At 45.3% G+C, this 19671-nt stretch overlaps 2 protein-coding genes across 4 annotated transcripts; one reads left to right on the top strand and one right to left on the bottom strand.

Moving 5' to 3' along the window:
- Nucleotides 1–1068: 1068 nt before the first annotated feature.
- On the bottom strand, nucleotides 1069–3120 carry LOC129582349 (uncharacterized). Its single transcript, XM_055473861.1, has 3 exons — nucleotides 2346–3120; nucleotides 1427–2293; nucleotides 1069–1375 (listed from the first exon to the last, which is right to left on the bottom strand). The coding sequence occupies exons 1-3, from the start codon at nucleotides 3042–3044 to the stop codon at nucleotides 1220–1222; spliced, it is 1722 nt and encodes a 573-aa protein (XP_055329836.1). The 5' UTR covers nucleotides 3045–3120; the 3' UTR covers nucleotides 1069–1219.
- Nucleotides 3121–10910: 7790 nt separating this feature from the next.
- LOC129582215 (clathrin heavy chain 1-like) lies at nucleotides 10911–19197 on the top strand. 3 transcript variants are annotated; one of them, XM_055473670.1, is made up of 16 exons: nucleotides 10911–11086; nucleotides 11146–11257; nucleotides 11453–11687; nucleotides 11892–12148; nucleotides 12285–12578; nucleotides 12657–12842; nucleotides 13486–13849; nucleotides 14663–14733; nucleotides 14829–15080; nucleotides 15368–15528; nucleotides 15625–15753; nucleotides 15902–16016; nucleotides 16411–16691; nucleotides 16757–16949; nucleotides 18165–18369; nucleotides 18478–19197. In XM_055473670.1, the coding sequence occupies exons 2-16, from the start codon at nucleotides 11213–11215 to the stop codon at nucleotides 18861–18863; spliced, it is 3174 nt and encodes a 1057-aa protein (XP_055329645.1). In that variant the 5' UTR covers nucleotides 10911–11086; nucleotides 11146–11212; the 3' UTR covers nucleotides 18864–19197. The 3 variants fall into 3 exon arrangements, with proteins under 3 accessions (XP_055329645.1, XP_055329644.1, XP_055329646.1); XM_055473671.1 differs by having other exon boundaries at nucleotides 10912–11257; nucleotides 18478–18603; nucleotides 18673–19197; XM_055473669.1 differs by having other exon boundaries at nucleotides 10911–11257.
- The last annotated feature ends 474 nt before the right edge of the window (nucleotides 19198–19671 follow it).

Here is a 19671-nt window from a genome sequence, read left to right as displayed (position 1 = left end):
AGCTTCTTTCTGTAAAGAAAAAGTACAGCCGATGGCGGCGCCACTGGACGGCGGATGATGGCCCAGGTAAAGTTATGATGATAATGACGACTTGACTAAACTCATGCAAAGAGTTTCACTGTTAAAATTTCTGTAAAGTTCTTAATAACTATCAGTATGGTTGCCTTTTTAATGTGCATAATGATAGCAAGAAACAAAAGCTTGACCTCGTTACAACTTCCATCATATTGTATGGTTACAGCGTGCTAGATCCGTGACATTGACCAGAGTGGCTCCATAATTATTTAGCGCAGTGAAACAGCAAACGGAAGAAACGAATACGATGGTGGGTCAAGTTAGAGAAGCGGAAGTAAGGTTGCCTAATGTGCGTAAAACCACATTGTAAATGCTTGTCTGACCAGTTCGCCATGCGCAGCGCGGGCTGAAGATTTATCGGACGTTGATCATACTCAATTTCTTTTCCTTTCGTTCTCACGCTTGAAACTCAAATTTCGTGCAAACCATCGTTTCACCCGCACATTTTATGGAACTGCTAGCCTACCACTTTGTGCAGACTGTCCAGATAGCAAAGTCAGATCGCCCGTCGATGCCCGACCTTGTGCCACCTACACACAGGTAAATATTGTTCTCAACAACAACAACTTCTGCAGTCTTCACTTGGACGGTTGAACAGCAACTGTAGCCAGCAGCCATAAAATCCTATTCCCAGTTTCTACTTGATTCCGCTGGCCAGACCCTGACCCTACGGTTGTGCATGCAGAGAAAGTCGACTATACTATGGTTACTAATTGCTTTTAATATTCCCCTTGCAAGGTCTAACGTAAATCAATCTGAACGTTTTTTATGTTGCTTGTACCGTGGCATGAGCAATATCTAAGGGCTTCTTAGACTTGCGATTACCGTCAAGGAATCCCTATCGTTTTCCCATAGGTCATTGTCTGCCTTCAAATTTCCAAATTAACGTGAAACAATGACGATCTGCAGGCCAGTAAACTGTAAATTATTTAGACCGTCAGCGACAGATTTAAATCTAAAAATGGCCAATTCAGTTGCTGTCCATGTCCGTAAACTAAGCCAATGAATCAAATCGGAAAGTTAACAGCGCCAACGGAAAGAGGCAAAGAACAGAAGGATCAGTTAGACCATTATGTAAACGAACTGAAGCAGTTCTTTATAATTCCTATGCTGCATGGCATGAGTGAGACCAGTAACAGCTGTTTTAGTGAGGCAGGGACTCCATCAGTTGGACGAGAAAATACAGTGTAACCGGCGACAGCTTCTCCAGTTCCAAACCCTGCAGGCCGTCCAGACACCACTTTTTGCCGCAGTAATGCAGCGATGGACGCGGATTCACCGTCTGTGTCGCACACAACGTCTGCAACAAAGAGAATTAGGTTTCGTTTTGCCCTGGTCGGTCTTATCTTACCCTGGACACTATGGCCACGAATACTCTCCCATAACTCGTTAAATCGGCATATGCTTGAGATGATGCCATAAATTCGGACAGGCGACGCAGTTCTGTGCTACTGGGAATGGACAATCCATTTTCTACGGCACTCCACAGGGCGCCGCCGATATCCCCGGTAAAGCGCTGCCGCTTAATGTAAACCTGGGCAGTCAGCTTCCACAGTCTTGGATAATACTGCGTCTCATACATGCACTGTATTGCGACAGTGCATTTTATTAAATGGATGGCATCAAGAAAACTGCGGCACGCTACAATCGAGTCTGTGAGAGCGTTGCTCGTGTAAGCCGAAAGCGACTGATGCAGCTGGCATTCGGATGGTTGATGGTCGCCGTAAGAGCCGCTTACCAGACACAGCCGCATTCCGAACAAATAGATGGCCTTCAGCTTAATGCCAGGTTTCCGCTGTGCAATGAATTTAAGCATGTCGAACACTTCCACGATATCCATTTCCCAATTTTCCAACACACTCCGCCACTCCTGACTGATAATCACGGCAGTGTACTGCGTAGATGTGGAGACATGCTTAAAGAGGGTTGAGATCATAAAATACGTTGGAGTCGATATACCGCACAGCTCGGCTTTGCCGAATGCTGCACTGTCGAGAACAATAACAGCTGTGCAGGAAGCTGAATTCAGGATGAGGTTCCATGTGGCGCACACCGAACGGAGTTTGGTCTGCGTGAAAGTGTCCAGATAAGAGATAACTTCCGTCCACAATTCCACCGGCAACCTATCGAATTCTTCCAGTACTGAAATCTTGAGTAGCGGTTCTGCTGCCCGTGAAACGAAGCTAATTAGCTTGGCGTGGAATTCGTCGAGTGCTTCCTGCAAAAGCGCATGTTAGCAAAACTGTTAGTTTCTACCTGGTCTTCCTTACCCGTTCTTTTGCCATAAGAATATCATCGCATTCCTCTTTAGGCTTGGACCGCCGCTGCATGTACATCACGGAGCCGTCCACATTGTCTACGTCGACAATTTTGACAGAGTACCAACGGGAGTGGTAAAGCAGTTCCCTTCCATATTGTTTTAACGCTGCTGTTACCAATTCAGCTGGACACCCATCCGGTAACTTTTTGCTCTGCTTAAAGAAGGTCCATGTCTCAATTTGTTCTGGGCCTTCTGGGAAAACCTTCTGATCTCTTACAGCTGGTCTTCGCCAATGAGTCGGTGCTTTCCAGCGGATACGACTCATGGAAACAACATCTGCCAATTCCTCTGGGTATCCGTAGTCGACGACAGCCACGTTGTAGTCGGTGTGCCTGAGGTTGCGGTTCCGAATGAGCAGTTCCGCAGGGAACCAGGTACGTGTGCCAGACGCACTGTCGCGCATTAGGACTTCTGTGGGCATTTCAAACTGGATACCTGTCTGGACCAATTCGTGCCGGTCGAGATATCGGTTATCACTGAGCAAGACCCGGTCAAACGGCGTGAATTCTCGTTGGCGAGTGGGACAGAGGAAGTCGATGAAAAGACCATGGTCCGCCACATCTACCACGCACCCATAACGAAAGAGCCCGTCGTCGCCCAACACAAGCACACTGTCCCAAGGACGGCTTCCTGGGACCAATGGGACCATTGTCGACAGTTGCAGGGCTAAGAAGCCTCGATCCTGTAAATGCTAATAAGGAAGTTATGAAAGCTGTCCAATCCAGTTTTTCTTAGCAAAACAACAGTAATACAGTACTACGGGTTGTACTGTACTTTTTCAAGCTGTGCTTTGAAGTCAGAGCGGTATCGAGCTTGCTAAAGGTTCTGTGAATCCCGCATGATGACTGTGTGCTTGGTTTTACCCTTCTCGCTTGAGACGCCCCCTGGCCTGACTAAAAAGCACATTTCGCCTCGCCAATAATGGCTGAGGAGTGAGCAAGCCTCAGCACTCACTGTGCGCCGTACGGCATACTCATTAGAGTTAGACGAGTGCAGCACATCATCATTGCGCAATCAAATTTGTGAAACTGCAGATTCTATTCGTAGCCTGGCTACGGCAGTACTTTAGCAGCAACGTACGAGTACGGTGGCCCATGCCGCACGCGGCTGACTTCCAGATCTTTAAAAATTTTTAACTTCGTTAATTTTCGTAATAAATTTCTATACATAAGCTTGAAAAATACAGAGTAATACATACTATTAGGCAGAACAAATTTTTTTTTGTTTTCTTTTAGGGTTACGCAATGTGGCTCAATGCAGTTAGCATAGCTGTCTATGGAGGACTTATTCAAGATTTCCCATAGACAGCTATGCTAACCACGTATGCTCATTTTGCCAAACCTTAAGATGAAAGCAAGAAAACAATTGCTTTGCCTAGCAGTATGTATTATTCTCTATTTTTCAAGCTGATGTGTAGAAATTTATTTCAAATAACAAATTTTAAAGATCAAGTCACACGTCTTCCACTCGTACTATCTAATAGCTACGTAAATCTGCAGTTTCTAAATTGTTCACAATATCGGCAATGTGCTGCACATAAAAACTGCTCTCGTTAGATCGCCAGATCAAAATGCACCTGCTTGATTTTCGCATTTCAGGATGTCAACAGAATGATGTTAAGCATTAACTTATAAATTCTTCTTCGTATTTCTCGTCTGTTTCTACGAAAACATGTTTTTAGAAGTATCTTTTCATTTTCGATGATTTGTACGGTAAGTAATGTCTTCCGACAAGGTGCATGATAATGTATCTGTAGTCTGTAGACATAAACCAACCTGTAACTAGCTCAGCCTAGCTGTTTACTGCAAAAAACGTTGATAATGAGATGTATTTCTTTATCTGGCGATATGAGGATCGATTGCGAGACAAAATCTTGAACATTTAACTGCCGACAATGGCGCCATGGACCCGTCCGTGGAACAGTGTGGACGTGCGTGGCGACGACGGCCTCTTTCGTTTTATGGGCGCGTGGTAGATGTGGCGGACCAGGGTCTTTTCATCGATTTCCTCTGCCCCGGACGGCGACACGAATTCACCCCCTTTGACCGGGTTTTCCTGAACGATCGCGAACGGTACCTGGATCGAGACGATCTGGCCCGTCACAGCAATTCATATTATAATAAGCCCGTAGAAGTCCTGATGCGCGACCGTGCTTCGGGTGCGTGGACGTGGTACGCGGCGGAATTGCTTCTACAGACTGATGACATCGCGCATGCAGACTACAGCGTGGCTGTCGTCCACCTCGAGAGCCCCCCAGATTATGTGGATGGTGTTCCCATTACGCGTATTCGCTGGCATATTAAGGGTTATGGCTTGCAAATCGTGGATTTGCCGAAGTGCGTGGAGAAATGGACGTTCGTCAAGCGCAATGCACAACTGCCGCAAGGTTGTTCCTTGGAGCTGGTGGCAGCAGCGCTGAAGCAGCAGAAATGTGGATTCTACAGTCGTTCCTGGTTTTCTGCCCAAGCGGTGGGCGTGGACATTGAGGACGGTTGTGTCGTGTATATTCAACGTCGATCCACGGTCGGATCAGAACCCGACGATACTGCTACGCAGAAGGAAGTGGTAAGAAGCCATGATACTTCTAGTGTCTAGCGGTGATGGACATGTAACTAAGCGGTATTGCTATTGCAGAATGCTCTCCACCGTTTTCATCGCGCGTTAATCGACTTCGTTTCCGAGATGTCGGAACCGTTAGTCCCGATTTCTGCAATGAGTGAACCTGCTGTATTGCCCTCGGAATTGTGGACGGAAGTCTTCTCGTATATGGACACTTTGACGCAGACCAAGCTGCGCACTGTGAGCCCAGCATAGAGCTTCATTCTGGATTCAGTGTCCGTCCGGGCGAGTGTTGTTCTCGACAGCGCGGCATTCGACCAGATGGAAAACTGCAAAGATTTCGGACGAATGTATTTTCTCATCTGTACTCTCTGGAAGTATCTCACCCCATCCACGCAACACGTTGCTGTGATGGATCGGGGAGGCTGTATGAGCGAAATGGACTGTCTGGAAATACTCAACATTCTCAACCTGATTGCACAGCGCATTGTGGGCATTCGACTGAAAACCATCTCTTTGTTTGGGGTGAAGCTTCATCTACAGAGAAGCTGGTATAACGATCGAGAGGAATACGGACACATGCATCGATCTCTTTTTGATATAGCCCGCAACACCATTACGAAATCCGTCCTTGCATGCCGAAACCTTCCGTGTAATAGTATTTATTTAGTCAGAAGCACTATCGGTTTTGAATGCGTAGTAGCCCGGCAAGTTCAAGGGGACAGCTTGAAGCTGTCAGCCGATATTCACGTGGATCGACCGCGTTTGATTGGCGATTTGGGTGGTGCGCTGTGGAGTGTCATGGAAGGGGGGTTGTCCGGACCAAGTGAGACGGAATTACTTCGCCTTTCCAATTGGTTAACACCATTGCTGGCTCAAGCTGTTTTAACGGATCGACAGAGAACTTACAAGACCCTGGTCTGCAAGGTGAGACTGCAGCAAAAGGAAAAAAGGGAGATCTTCGCTGTTTTAATCGTACTTTTACAGACCTTGTGCGCGACGCAGACGATGGATCCGCGCCCCTCGCTGCATTACCGCGGAAAGAATTGGTGCGTGGATGGTCTGCAGGGTTTGCAGCTGGAAAAGCTGTCGCGTGTGGCGCTGTATTTCCTGGTCCAGCTCATTTAGTTCCTGCCGCAGTACATAGTCGTACCTGGTGTGGCGTAGGCAGAGTCGTATCTGTACAGCAGCGCGTAATGCTGAATTGTTCCACGGAGATAACCGAACAGACTCCTGCCGAACGTTTTTGTCGGTTACTTGCGTAGCTTGAAACAAATTCTGCCATGGCAAATTATAATCCAAGCTAATATAGTACTGATGTTCTTTAATTGACTTACAAACAGTTACTGTACTCTTGATCATCTTCTGCTGCATTTTATTCTGTAGTGTTGGCGGAAGCTGTTAGCTTTTACGTTTCAAATGTCAGCTATTAAAACGAATAAATCCAGTACGAGTACAAGGGGATACAAGTGGAGACATAGGTCGTGAACCTCGCTTGTGGCGGAAGAAACGTATGAATTACAGGTGCAAAAAGAGAGATATTGTTGTTTCGGTCTTCTTTCCGATTGCTAGTTTGACTGTTTCGTGAGAAAAACTTTTTTTTATTTTAATACGGATATTTGAGGAGCTTCGCTGTAAACTTCTGCCCGTTAGGCAGATGAAATGAACGTCGACTGCTTTTTAATGTTTATCATAATAACAGGGAGATAAAAGTTGACCTTTTGAGAGCTTTCATCGTGTTGTACGGCTGCAGGTTGCCGGATTCGGGACATACTGATGATATTGGCTCAATAATTATTTTGCATAGTGAAATAGAAAACGAGAGAAACGAATACGATGGTTAAGTCAAGATAGGAAAGCGAGAGTAATGTTGGCTAACGTAAAGCCACGTTGTAAAATGTACTGTAAATGCTTGTCCTGACTAGCTCGCCATGAGCGTAGTACGCGCTAAGAGTTTTTGTAAGCTGACCATACCGTTTATGATTTAAATTTTTTGTTCTTACGCACGAGTTTAAATTTAGTGGAACGTATCTTACCTAAATCCGCACATTTTACGTTACTGCTAGTGCTAGCATACCACTCTGTAGATCGTCAAATAGCGAGGCCTGATCTTCCGACTTGGTGCATTTTATCACGCTAAAAGCAGGTAAGTGTTGTTCTTAAAACAATAGCTTCTGCAGTCTTCACTTTGACAGTTAAAAAGCAACTGTAGCCAGCAGCTATGAAACCTTATTTCTAGTTTGTAGCTAATTCCGCCAGGCATTAACTATGGTTGTAACTTCAGAGAAAGCCGACTGTAAGATCGTTGCTAATATTGCTTGTGGTATCCCCATGCAAAGTTCTAAGGCAATCTGAATTATTTTGTTCTTTGTTGGTATCAGGACAGAAGCGACTGGGGAGGGCTTCTCATATTTGTAAGTGATTATCGTCCATGGCCGTAACAAGCAACCACTGGAACAGCGTGGACGTGCTGGGCGACGAACCGTGGTCCCTTCACTTTCAGGGTAGTGGTTAAGCCGCCCATTTGCTTTGGTTGTTTCTGTACTGTCTGGTTCCTACGGTGGCGTCCCCTACATTTGCTTTAATCGTCTTGGAGTTCTGTTGACCTTGTCCGATATTTATGCTCGTTGATCAATTTATCGACTGATGGCAGTATGGTTAATGCTGCATTAAAGGATACCTTACATCTTTTTCTGCTGCATATCCGGGCAAAATTGTAATTTTTGTAAATTCAGGAAACATCAGCATTAACTCAGTGATATATTAAAGTACTGATATGGGCGTATTTGAATTATGTTACTGAAGAACTTGCGCGAATGGCTGTGAGATAGATGTACGCATAGTTCGTTAATATACAAAACATTGTCGGTACCCATTCAGACTGTATTATAAGTGAAGTGCACCGTAGTCTGTAGCTGTTCAAATTAGAGGACACATGCCGCATAGAAGAACGGTCGTGAATTTTACATTCTTTATTGGGCAAAAGCCATCAATACAACAAAAAGTGCATACGCAGAATACTACGCAAAATGATTTACATTTAAACATTAAAAAAACAACCAAAATCGTTAGCGCTATCAGTCATTTTAGAACGCATACTCAAAGTGCCCAAAACAGCAGCAGCATTTCCTTTTACAACAGCCAGGCTAAATCTCTGCTTTAAAAATGCGGTAGAACGGGGCTCCCCAGTGGCGTCGCGAATCTTTCTGCCAACGAAACGAATAAGCTCCGCAAATGCAGGACCAAAGGTTCCAAAGGTCTCGACCGCCAGAGGATAAAGAAGATATCCCATTTCTTCCACAAACGCGTACTTACGACGTTTCCTGTCTTCGGCCAAAAGCGCAACACTTCCGGATGCACTCGCGCTTGCCCGCACGTGCGATAAGGCTACTGTGTCCCAACATGTAGCGTCCCAAACGAGCGCTTTGCCATCACGTACAGGGACGAGAGTCATGCCGTCTGGGCGCGTATTGTTTATACCGGACAGTCCCAGTGGCTCGCTTTGACATGGATACCCAGCATGTCATGGATACCCAGCATGTTCCAAAGCCCGCTTTGTTACGGCGTTGAGTTCGACATGTCTAGACCATCTTCCTCGGCTGCTGGAACAGGATAGGCCGTGGTGACCATTTGTTTCCACATGGCTTCCGCAGTTCACACAGTCGTGCTCTTCTACAACTGGAAGTCCAAACCTAAGTGCGATGCCAATACGCACTTCTTCATCCCGCAAGAACGTGCGCAAATTAGGTGCAGGCAAAGCATTTAGCCATGCGCCCGAATCACGGTGTAGCGCAGCTAAAAGTACGGCTCTGTTCGCTTCGTCGGTGGTTGTTTGCTTCATTAACAACACTGCTTGGTCAATCAACGGTCGATCCCATGCAGACTGGAACTTTCTCTGATCGGTAGCAGGGGGTTCACAGTTAGTTTCTTCGGACCATCGCAGCACAACTGGATCGAGAAGTGTCGCCGTTGCAGGGCGGTAGATCATCGAGACTAGGGAAGTAACCGAATACGCCGATGCCAGAAAGGCAGGGAAAACTAGCGATGTCGTACTCCGTAGCCCCATTCCCCCATCCCTGATAGGGAGCGACATCTGGGTCCACTGTGAGTCGTTCAGACGGACGTTAAGAATGGACTGCAAACCGGCACGGACGATGTCATCCAGCGATGCAATCAACGCCACGTGCTCATAACATCTGCTTGTGCGGAATCCATAGAGCAGTTTCGGTATCAGTAATCAATTTCGCAAAAGGTACAAGCTGTAATGTGCAGGTATCAGTTTGAGTCGCGATATGAAATACTCCAGCTGCACGGATTTACTGCGGAGGAAAGTCTCGCACGCCGCTGTCGTTAAAGGAGCTCCAAGGAGTGTGCATTCTTCTTCCTTAGAAACGGCCATTTCGGGAAATGCATTGAGCACCATTTGAACAGCATGTAACCGATCCGCAGTGAATTGTCCCACGCTGAAAACTTCGCATTTGCTGAGATTGAGCTCCAGTCCCATTCTTAAACCGCGTGCAATGATCAGTCGAATGGCTGCAATAACTTTTTCCGCGAAACCAGCTAGGGTGACGTCATCAAGGTATCCAGCTGCTCTGTCGCACTATAAGTCTTCAAAGAGTGGAAGTGTTGCAAGGCCATATCCAAACGGACCAGCGGGATCGCCTTGCTGTACACCAGTTTCTGAAGACAACATGAACTTGCCGCAACTCAGGTGTGACGCGTGCCGGTAGGACTGCCAGAAGTATCGGAAATATGCAGGGAATTTGTCACGTACAGCAGTCAACAAAACGTCCCGACGCAATGTATTGAAGGCGTTTCTGAAATCGAGCTTTACATTAACGCGCGCGTCCGCATGTGTCGTTTCAACGTGTAGCAAAATGGATAAGCCTTCGGGTTTTGAAAGATAGCCTACATCGAGCGCGGTTTGGACTTAGATGGGTGACCACTGAGTTCAGGCTGCGAGTGCACGGTCCGTCAGGCCTGTGTGCGAAGTGGTTAGTCAGCACCAGCGCTGACCGTACGGAGTGGCGTGTACGTTTCTTCGATGCCTGTGGTTAATACGGATTCTACTTGGATCAACTCACCACTTCGAATCGGAATTGTACGCCAACGGTGTGTTGGACCCGGTGGACGTACGAAGGGCCCTCTCTGACTGAACTTTGATACGGATGCGATTTAGAGTGATACTGATCTTGTTGTTCCGTGGCTCTGTGCCTTGTGCATGGTGCGCTTTATGCCCGTTTAAGCTACGGCAATTCTGTGACGTGTTACATCTGTAGTGTACGTATTACTGTTCTTTAACGGAGTGTGGTGACTTGACTAGCCATAGCGTATTTGATGTTCTTCGTGAATAAGGATATGTGATAATGCCGAAATGTACCCGGCTTGGCTACTCAATAAACAATCAATCAATCAATCAATCAATCAAAAACGTAACTCCGAACACGGTCGTGAATGAACAGATAATATTATGTCTGTAACAACACTGAATCACGATAATACTGTACATTGCATTGTACACTGTATCGTAAAAAAATGGTATTTGTCGGCAACTTCCAAGGTTTTACATTACCTCTTCAATAACAGTTTAACGGGTATTAGTACGTATTATTGTTAATACCTGCGCCCACGATACCGGCCGCTCGATGTACCACTGCCGATATTATGAGCGTACGTAATTGAATAATTGAATTGCCGGTTGTTGAATTTCTGCACAAATTATTTAGCAACGCTCTTATATGAGCAAACCGGCTGCAAACGTCATCAAAGCAAGTGGGCCAGGCAAGCAGCACGATGATCTTGAAACGTGGCGCATTTATTGATTATTCAACGATAATGTATTTCCTCCGACAACATGAATATGCGTTGCTGTCGGAACACCGTACGTACATTCTCTGTGTCAACGTGAGCCAGCAGTACCTGTTATGTGGGTATTCGATCGGATTGTTCGCTTACTGAGTAGCAGATTTCATTTTTACTTCGTTCTCTTCCCTGGTGCCATGATAACGCATAGTAGCATACCGCAAAATGCTTAAAGCCGTTTGCACTTCTTTGACATTGTGGCGAGAATGACGACACATCACGGCAATAATATTAGATTTTAGCGGATGTGCGATAACGCAACCGTCGGTACTCGTTGATCTCAGCCTTGGGCAATATCCTTATGAGAGCCTGTTTTTCATTTTTAGTGTAAAAGTTTGCAACTGTATATCAACAATAAAAGCTAACGTGAGCGTCGCAAAAACACCGTCTGCCATGGCAGATTCTTCTTCCGTGCTTGCGGTGACGACAATTGCAAAGGTAAATAATGTACCGCTCAGATCTACAACGTTGAAGCGAAATGTATCAGTGCGAATACTATCGGCAGAACTTTTTGCGAGCTCGCTGATCTTCGTTGATTTCACAACTGAGCGATTTGATGTTGATTTCACAACTGAGCGAGTATACCTTGTACATAAAATTTTGTTTTGCTCTTGCTTTTGGCTTCCGCAACAGATTCCCGAACTAATTCCGTGGAAATGGAGCACCGGGAAAAGCATGGCCTTGACATCCGAGCACCTCATTACAGTGTGCGACCAGGGTGATCTCTGGTCCAACCCCAGTCTGTCCTTCATCAATATGGCCGGTTCACAGCCACATGTAACCCGCACAGACTTTAAACGGCACCGTGTGCAGGACCGTATCGTCAATGCCGCCCGTAGTCCAAACGGGGAATTCTGCCTCGTTCAGGGTGAGCGGAAAACGAAACACATGCTAAATCTATCAACGGCGCCTTACTGTATTAGATGTAATTGTTTACGCTTAACTGCTGTTATGTTAAATCGTATCAACCCGTTAATGTAATTATGTAGAAAAATTGGCAAAATTATGGCATTATACCGGAGAAATTGAATAATTAAAGATTGGTTAACTACCACTCGACTTTATCCTGTAGATGCTGCCAAGTTACTACGGGTGCTCAGCCTGGAGGACGAGATGTTTACCGTGGCATCGGTAGATTTCGCTGCATGGATAGATGACACGTGCTTTGCCGTTCTTACGGAGAAAGATATAAACCATATGGATACGAGGACCTGGAAAGTCGGTTGGATGTGTTCTCGTACAGAGGTGACAGCCAGGAGCTACACCGTCACCGATTACCAAATGAGTCGCTCAAGACAATGGTCATTTCTGGCAGCGGTTAAGCTTGATGTACGCATGCAAACTGATGCAGTCCCCTTTTCTATGAGCGGCGGAATAATTGTGTTCGACGCAACCATAACTTAAACAACGACGAATTTGACAAGCGTTAAGGGTTACCAGTTTACCACTGAGTGACCTTCCCTAGGTGGATCAAGCAACAGGTCTTGTGGAGGTGTGGCACACGGAGGCCAAATTTTGCCGAACCATTGCCGGATTTGCGGCTGTTTTCGTGCCCCCACTATCGACTAACAACCGAGACGCTATCTTGGTCGCCGACACCGCCATCACCAACAACATGCACCGTGTGCTCATTAAGTATCGCCCGCTTGCGTATTCTCAGCTTTCTGTTGATGCGGGAGCCACCAAAACCTTTACTCTGGAGATAGATTACTCCGAGGGCGGAAACGGACTGACTAGGGATGTTCCAATTGCCATAACGGTACGTAAAGGCTATTACGACATAAAATTACGTGCCTGACAGCCGTAATCGGCGCATTGTCTAATGATTTTTCTATAGCCACATCCCATGGACGATCTTCCTCTGGCATTTGTCACCACAAAAATGGGATATGTTCATTTGGTTGATTATCGGAATATGTGCCATTTGGGGTCCAAAAAGTTAACTGATGAGCAGAACACCTTGTGTGCTGCGCGCAGCGCGTGCTCTTTTGGAGGCTCGGTGATCCTTACCAGTGAAGGAACAGTAAGTCTGTAAATTTTATTGCGAGTTTTTACGATGAGTACGAAGGGGACTGTGGTTGCGTCCGAAGCGCATCAGTTGCTTCGTGTTACGCCGAACACCGCAGCCATCAACGGTTGAACGTCTGGCTCCGGCGTGCCTCGGCTGAGGATCAGTTGTGCCGTAAAGCGTGGGCAAAATGCTGAAGCGCAGTGGGCACGCCCATCATGAATGCAGCAGCACAGAGCTTACTTACTAATGCTGACAACGGCTGCGCTGACTATTTAGCGATATGTGAGCGGCCCGTGTGGCGTAGCTACCTGCGTGCGGGCGACAAAGCAAGCCACAGAGGGGTCAAGTAGAGCTAAATAAACAGATGTTTCCTGAACCCGTTAAAACACAAACTCGGGAAAAAAATGGTTGGGGGGAAATTATTGAAAATAGGCTCTTTCATTCATTCATTAATGCATCAGGAGTAGACAACCAGGTAAGGAGGACTTCAGTGTCAAACTGCAGGTCGGTAAAAAATCAAACAAAAATTACCCGAGTTTACGGATATACGTACAGAGTACATACTATATTGCATTATTTTTGTTGTGGTATTCAAACGATTTTTTATAATCAACTTTGGTAAGCAAAACTCAAAAGCCGTTTTTTACCTTTCAAGATATTTGGAGTTAATGTTTCCTTTGACCATTTGATAACGACTCTGCTAAACAACAATCTGTCAATGGAAGCCGGGAAGTACGCAATACGGTTAAATGTTCCCATGGAGAACGAAACGTTTATGCGCGTAGTCCCCGCTGTAGGCGGCATGACGCTGGACTTTGCGACCTTTTGCGGCTTCCTCAGGCTAAACGCGGTTCATTTGTCGGCCGATCAGGCCGTCCAGGTGTTTAAATGGGCGGTTGATGTGGCTCCATCCATTCCCCATCACTTCATGCTACTCGGTCATCTCGCGATGGAGCTGTGCGACAAAATCGGTTTGGACAGTTTGATCCCTCTGTTCGAGCACGGGGCTAGCAATGAATGTAAGCCAAAATCAGCTGCCATGTTGGTTTTTTTAAATATCATCAGGAACTTACTAATTTACTATAGCTAGAAGGACTGGTAACTGCTGTGCAACGGTCGACAACGTCATCACTGTCGCATACAGAAAGCACTGCTGTGCTACTGCGTACCATAGTCCCACAGCCTTTGTTGTCCCTTTTAATAGATATTCTGAAGTTTCTTTCTCATCAAAAGCTTACTGATATTTTTAAAAGACCATAATGAATATAGAAACTTTTATTTCGAGGGCTAAAAATAGAAGAGAACAGAAATCGGCTGAGAAAACTGACAAAAACCGTGAAAAACGCGCATCTGTCACCATGGCAGCCGCCCTCACGTGTATGCGAGAGTGATGACGTCAAACGGTTGGTTACCAGTCCTCCTCACACTATAGTAAGTACTTGCTATCGTTAAACTCGATCTGTCAGTGTTAAAGTTGGTGTACAACATGAGTACGTCGCGCGGACGCAGGCATCTAAAATGTCCTGATTGCAGAATCAGTCAAAGCAACTGGTTTTTTTATTTAGCGGTCAAAACGGTGCAGTAGTCACTAAACCTGTGTTTTCTGTCGACGAGCAGTGCGTTGCGCCATATAAGTCGGCCATACTAATACGTTTAGCTTTGCATGCAGGCTTCGAACGAACCGCTCAATGTGAGTTGTGTTATGGGACAAGGCATCATACCATCTTTTTGTAGTGATTTGGCTGCACGCAGAAATACTACCGGCATAAATAGCGAGTATTGCAAAACAAATGAAATATAATTATATTACATAACAGCGTTATTGTGTTTAGGCCTGTTTGTCTTTCTCAAGTCCCTGTCAACGAAGAATATGCCGGAAATCCCTTTATTAAAACTTGTCAAAGTAAGCCTCGTACTCTGCCAGCGCTCGATATTTATGTGAAGTACCGTACCTAAGATTTCTAATTTAACCGCCCCGATTGCGCTGGTTTGCGGCAGGTGGCTTTTAAACATGGCATCATACAAATTCTGGAGCTCCATTTTATTGCAAACCAGAGCAAGTTGCACCCGGATGCCGTACTAGATTGCTTGCTGTCTGAAATTGTGGAACCCGGTGTACAGTCTGTCGTGGATGAATTTGTGGAGAAGTTCTGCATTAAGTACTGCCTTATCGTGAAACTCGTTACATACAAAATAAGCAATGGACGACCCGTGCGACTGGACGCTATACTTGAAAAGTTGCCGAAAAAGGTACAGTTTTTATGAGTATCTCATAAAACGTGCGACAAATATTGAAAACAGTCTTATTTCCGCGAATGGTATTTCTCGGAAATGTATTTTCTTAAGGCAGCGGTGAAGCAACATTTTGTAATACAGTGTAGCTACTGTAGTTTCCATATAGCCATGCGCTGAAAAATTTACTTCAACTGACGTAAAACTGACGCAAAACAGTGATAAAAAAATGTAGGCATAGTCGAAGCATCGCTTTTTTGCGAATAAAAAATCTACATCAAACTTACCGCGTTCGTGTTTCACAGGAATCTAAGAAGCAATTGTGTCTTGTCATCGACGTTCTTCTAAATACTGTTGACGCTAATCTGGCTTCGCTGGAGGTTAAGCACGATCTTAGACTTACTGTAGACATGTTGCAAGCCGCCTATCCCGACGTCCTTCGGTCGCTGGATGAGGATGCAAAGTGGTGAGGGCTGGAATTACTGGTTTGGCCTATCATTTCCAAAAGAGCTGGTTTTCTCGACTTGTAACTCCATTTTCCAAATAAAGTTTTCCTCTGCAGGGCAGCAAAGATCGGCTTCCTGGAATATCTCACGGGAAAGGGCATTCCCGATGAAACCATTCATTCTCAGCTAGTGAAGCTGTACATTGAAACCATGGAAGAAGGCGAAGATTTGGATCGCATTCTTAGGTGAATGCATAGTGCGGCAACGAACCACGAGCATATACGCTTCGCCACTTATAAATATGTTTATTTACTTGAATGTTTAATCGCCATTAGTTTTTAAAGGGTCGGATTTTTAGATGTGGAGACAATTTTCAATCGTCTGCATTTTCAGGAGCAATAAACTGTACGATGCCGCGGCTGTTGGACAGTGGTGTGAACAAAACAGGTGGCTAACTAAAGCGCTGATGGTCTACGAGCAACGACAGCTTAGTGATGATTTTATCCGGGTATGCAATTTATTTTGTCGAAATAGATTACTCACGCTGACTTCGATAATTTACGAATTAATATTATTGGCATTGGCGGTTACCTTACGCTTAGCATACTTACATTTTTACTGAAAGTACAAGTACCTTATGCGTATTTACGTTATTTACATTCCCCTTTACACGCAACCTATTCTTTCGTTAACGAAATGCTCCTAACTGGTAAGTGGAAGATTTCCTCATCAGAACGTCACCATCCTGGTGTGACGCTTTAGGTTTAACAGAGACAACGCTGGATTTTCCCTTGTAGACGTATAGTGTATTCTGCTTTTAACAGTAGTAACCTCTCATACGCTTATACACTTCTTTAATGGTAATGAGTTTGACCTTTCAATAAATGGATTTCTACCTACAGATAAGCGACTACCTGGAGGAATTTCGGCGTCAGTTTGACTACTTGTTAAAGCTACGCAGTAAAGTCCTCTGGGAACGGGTCTTGACTCCGTTTAACGAACGACGCTGGCACTTGGTTAACATAATGATGGACCGATTTGAAGACGGTTACAAGGCATCTGCTGACGATTTTGAACAACTTGCCGTGCTCATTGAAGCTCTTTCCGAAACTGATTTGATATCGGAAGCCCAGGCATTTATTCACAAACTACTGATCGAAGCTGTCAGTACGGAACACATCAGGTGGGTACAGTTTGTGATCAGTGGAACGTGTTTGGTGGCAGTGTAAAGGTCGCTCCTGCTTTCAGGTTCCTACAACAGCATGCCGTTCGCTGTTTATTGAAGAGTGGATACCCAGCAGAGGAATTTCGACAACGGTTCGATGAGAGTCTAGACACGTATGATCCATGCACAGTAGCAGAAGTGCTCGTTCAAGGCGGAATGTTGCGGTTGGCCAAAGACATACTGGTCAAGGGAAAATGCTGGAAAGAAGCAGCACAGGTCTGTTGCATACTAATCTGTCGGCACCCACGTTTCTGCTTGAACTCTTTTGGCCATTGCTTCCGCGATTCGTAAATTTTCCAAGTAATACTGGTGGAGGTCAATTACATTTGGGTAAGCGTTGCGCGTCGGGTAACGGGAAAACGCGTAAAAAATGTGACGTAACAGCGCGTAACCAAGCAAACATTCTGATTCGCAGTCACAAAATCTGGGATGGGTTTTCAGCTTACTTGTCCGCGTAAGCGTTGCGCTTCGACGTCGAAGCGCAACCATTACCCAAACTACGAGTAACTCGTAACTCTCCTGCACAGATTAACAAAATTTGTCTGTGTTTGGACCAAAAGTAAATCTAACGACCCAGAGTCACAATCCAAAACTCATAATTAACTTTTTTGACGTGATACCACATTTACCACATTACAGCATTAAAAAGGAGTTTTTCAGTTCCACTACGGTGTTCAATTTCTTTCTTGGCACGGAAGCGTACTCGACTCACGATTGGACGATTGTTTTTCTGCTGAGTCATGGCAAATTTTTTACGCGGCTCTCCATTACCCGACGCGCAACAGTTACCCAAATGTAATTGACCTCCACCACTATTTCGATCGAGTCGTTTACGCGTCGTCAAGACAAGCTGGATACCATGTCCATCGATGATTATCTTAACGGGCTTAACCGGCAATCGTCGATGGTTTCTGTAATTATACGTATCGCCATATCCCTGATTCCCATCCTGTACAAGTCGGTCCGAATGATGAGCACGAAAAATGTAAATTCATGGGTCACGCCAAACAACATACTACGCCGCGCCACGCCACACTGATTAAACACGTAACATGCGTTTCGCTGGCTGGTGGCTTGGTGCACGCCTTATATTTTTAGTATAATCGTAGCTGCCTGGCGGAAGGTGGTACAGTAGGGGCCAATCTTACTGCGCAGCACCTTTATGCATTGTGGCAAACATAGTGTAGTGGCCATCGTGCTAAGCGCTATCATAGCGCTTATAATGTAATAGCTGTACGTTTGCGTGCTCATCATCCGGATCGGCGCGCCGCGCGTACATAAGTATTTTGGCACATCCCGATCCATCTACAGCTGACTACTAATTTCGACCGTTTACGGACTTGGTAGCCAGCTTGCCTTGACGAAGTGAATTCGTTCCCGGCTCGTATGAACGCCTTGCACTTACATGCTTTCTCCCATATATTCGTTTAGTTGGTTGTGGCTCACAAGGATGAAGACCTCGGTGATATCAAAGAACTGGCATTCCAAAGTCGCGATCCGGATCTCATGTCGACTGTTGGCGAAAGTTATCTGGCATCAGGCAAACTGGCTCCAGCATTGCAATATCTTGTGGAAGCTGGACGATTTACGAAGTATAAGCTCGTCTGCTCGATGGTACCGCTGGACAACAATTTTGGTCAGCCTTTTTTGGATTTTCTAATATTTTCTGGGAATTGCATAAGAACTTCTTGAACCCCGAATAACATAAGATTGTTTGCTGTGAATGATGGCAGCTTGTATGTAGACGAATGGGAACTGCTCATACGTTTCTTGGAGGGTGCACTTACCATCACCAAAGACCCCTCGCTCTCGGTGACCCTAGCTCTGGCATATGGGAAAACCAACCGCATGCACGATCTGCAGAAGCTCAGTAAAAAGCAATATGAACTCTCCACCGTCACTTGTTTACGGCCAGAATGTGTGCTCTGTTATTATATAGTGACTAGTGAAGGCGGATCGAGGGGAGCGCAAGACGTCAACTGCTGTCGTATCTGTGAGGATCATCCAAAGGATGTGACATTCGCTCCGTGCGGCCATATGGTGGCGTGTATGGGTTGTGCCCAAGAACTGAGCGTGTGCCCCATATGTCGCCGACCAATCGACTTAAAAATCAAAACATTTAGTTCCTAATGCCATCATTTCCACCGTATGTATCACATACAACATACTTAGTGGGCGTAATCCGACTACCCGATTAATATCTGAACAGTGATCGTAAGTTCTGCTTGTGCCATTGCTTATACCACCGATACCGGACGCAAAGGTCATTAGCATGCTGATGTTACAGCAAAACTGTGGAAATGTTACAATCGCTGCTTGTTTCAACGATGTAAGCTTTCATGCGTTAGAACAATGCAGTACACTGGTTTTACTGGTCTACAATGTTTAGTAGATTTCTTGGCCGCCGACTCGTCAGGTGATGTCAGCCATGATTAGTTTACAATAATACTCTATTAAAAAAATATCGAGCAAACACCGAGACAATTTATAAGTGTGTCCTTGTGGGAGCCTTTTTTAAATTCACCAGAATACGTAATGTTACAAAATTTTTAGTGCACGTACGTACGACCAATGCAACATTCTGTTGATCGTTTACTGCCAATAATTATTTCATTGCAGAATAAAATACGGTTTTAGCAGCAAAACTACGGTATGCTGGTGCCAGGTATATACAATATACAAGGAGCGTATATACAAGCGTATATATACATACATTCGTATGTACAAGAAGCGTGAAGAGCATGAGTTTGTGAATGTGTGGCGTGCGTGTTTTTATTTGGCGGTCGTTACAAAATTGGCTTTCCTTGGAAGGAGTACCATGATGGTAGCTGAAGTACATACTTATAAGTGCCGTGGTAAACCTGCCATGGTTTTCAGCCAGGGTATTGTACCTAGTACTCATGCATTGTTCACGACCGGCATTCTGAATTTTGAGTAC

Source organism: Paramacrobiotus metropolitanus, unplaced genomic scaffold, assembly GCF_019649055.1.
Source record: "Paramacrobiotus metropolitanus isolate TYO unplaced genomic scaffold, Prichtersi_v1.0 Parri_scaffold0000007, whole genome shotgun sequence".
Taxonomy (NCBI): domain Eukaryota; kingdom Metazoa; phylum Tardigrada; class Eutardigrada; order Parachela; family Macrobiotidae; genus Paramacrobiotus; species Paramacrobiotus metropolitanus.
Note: the sequence above shows the minus strand (reverse complement) of the source record. Positions and strands in the feature narration are given on the sequence as shown.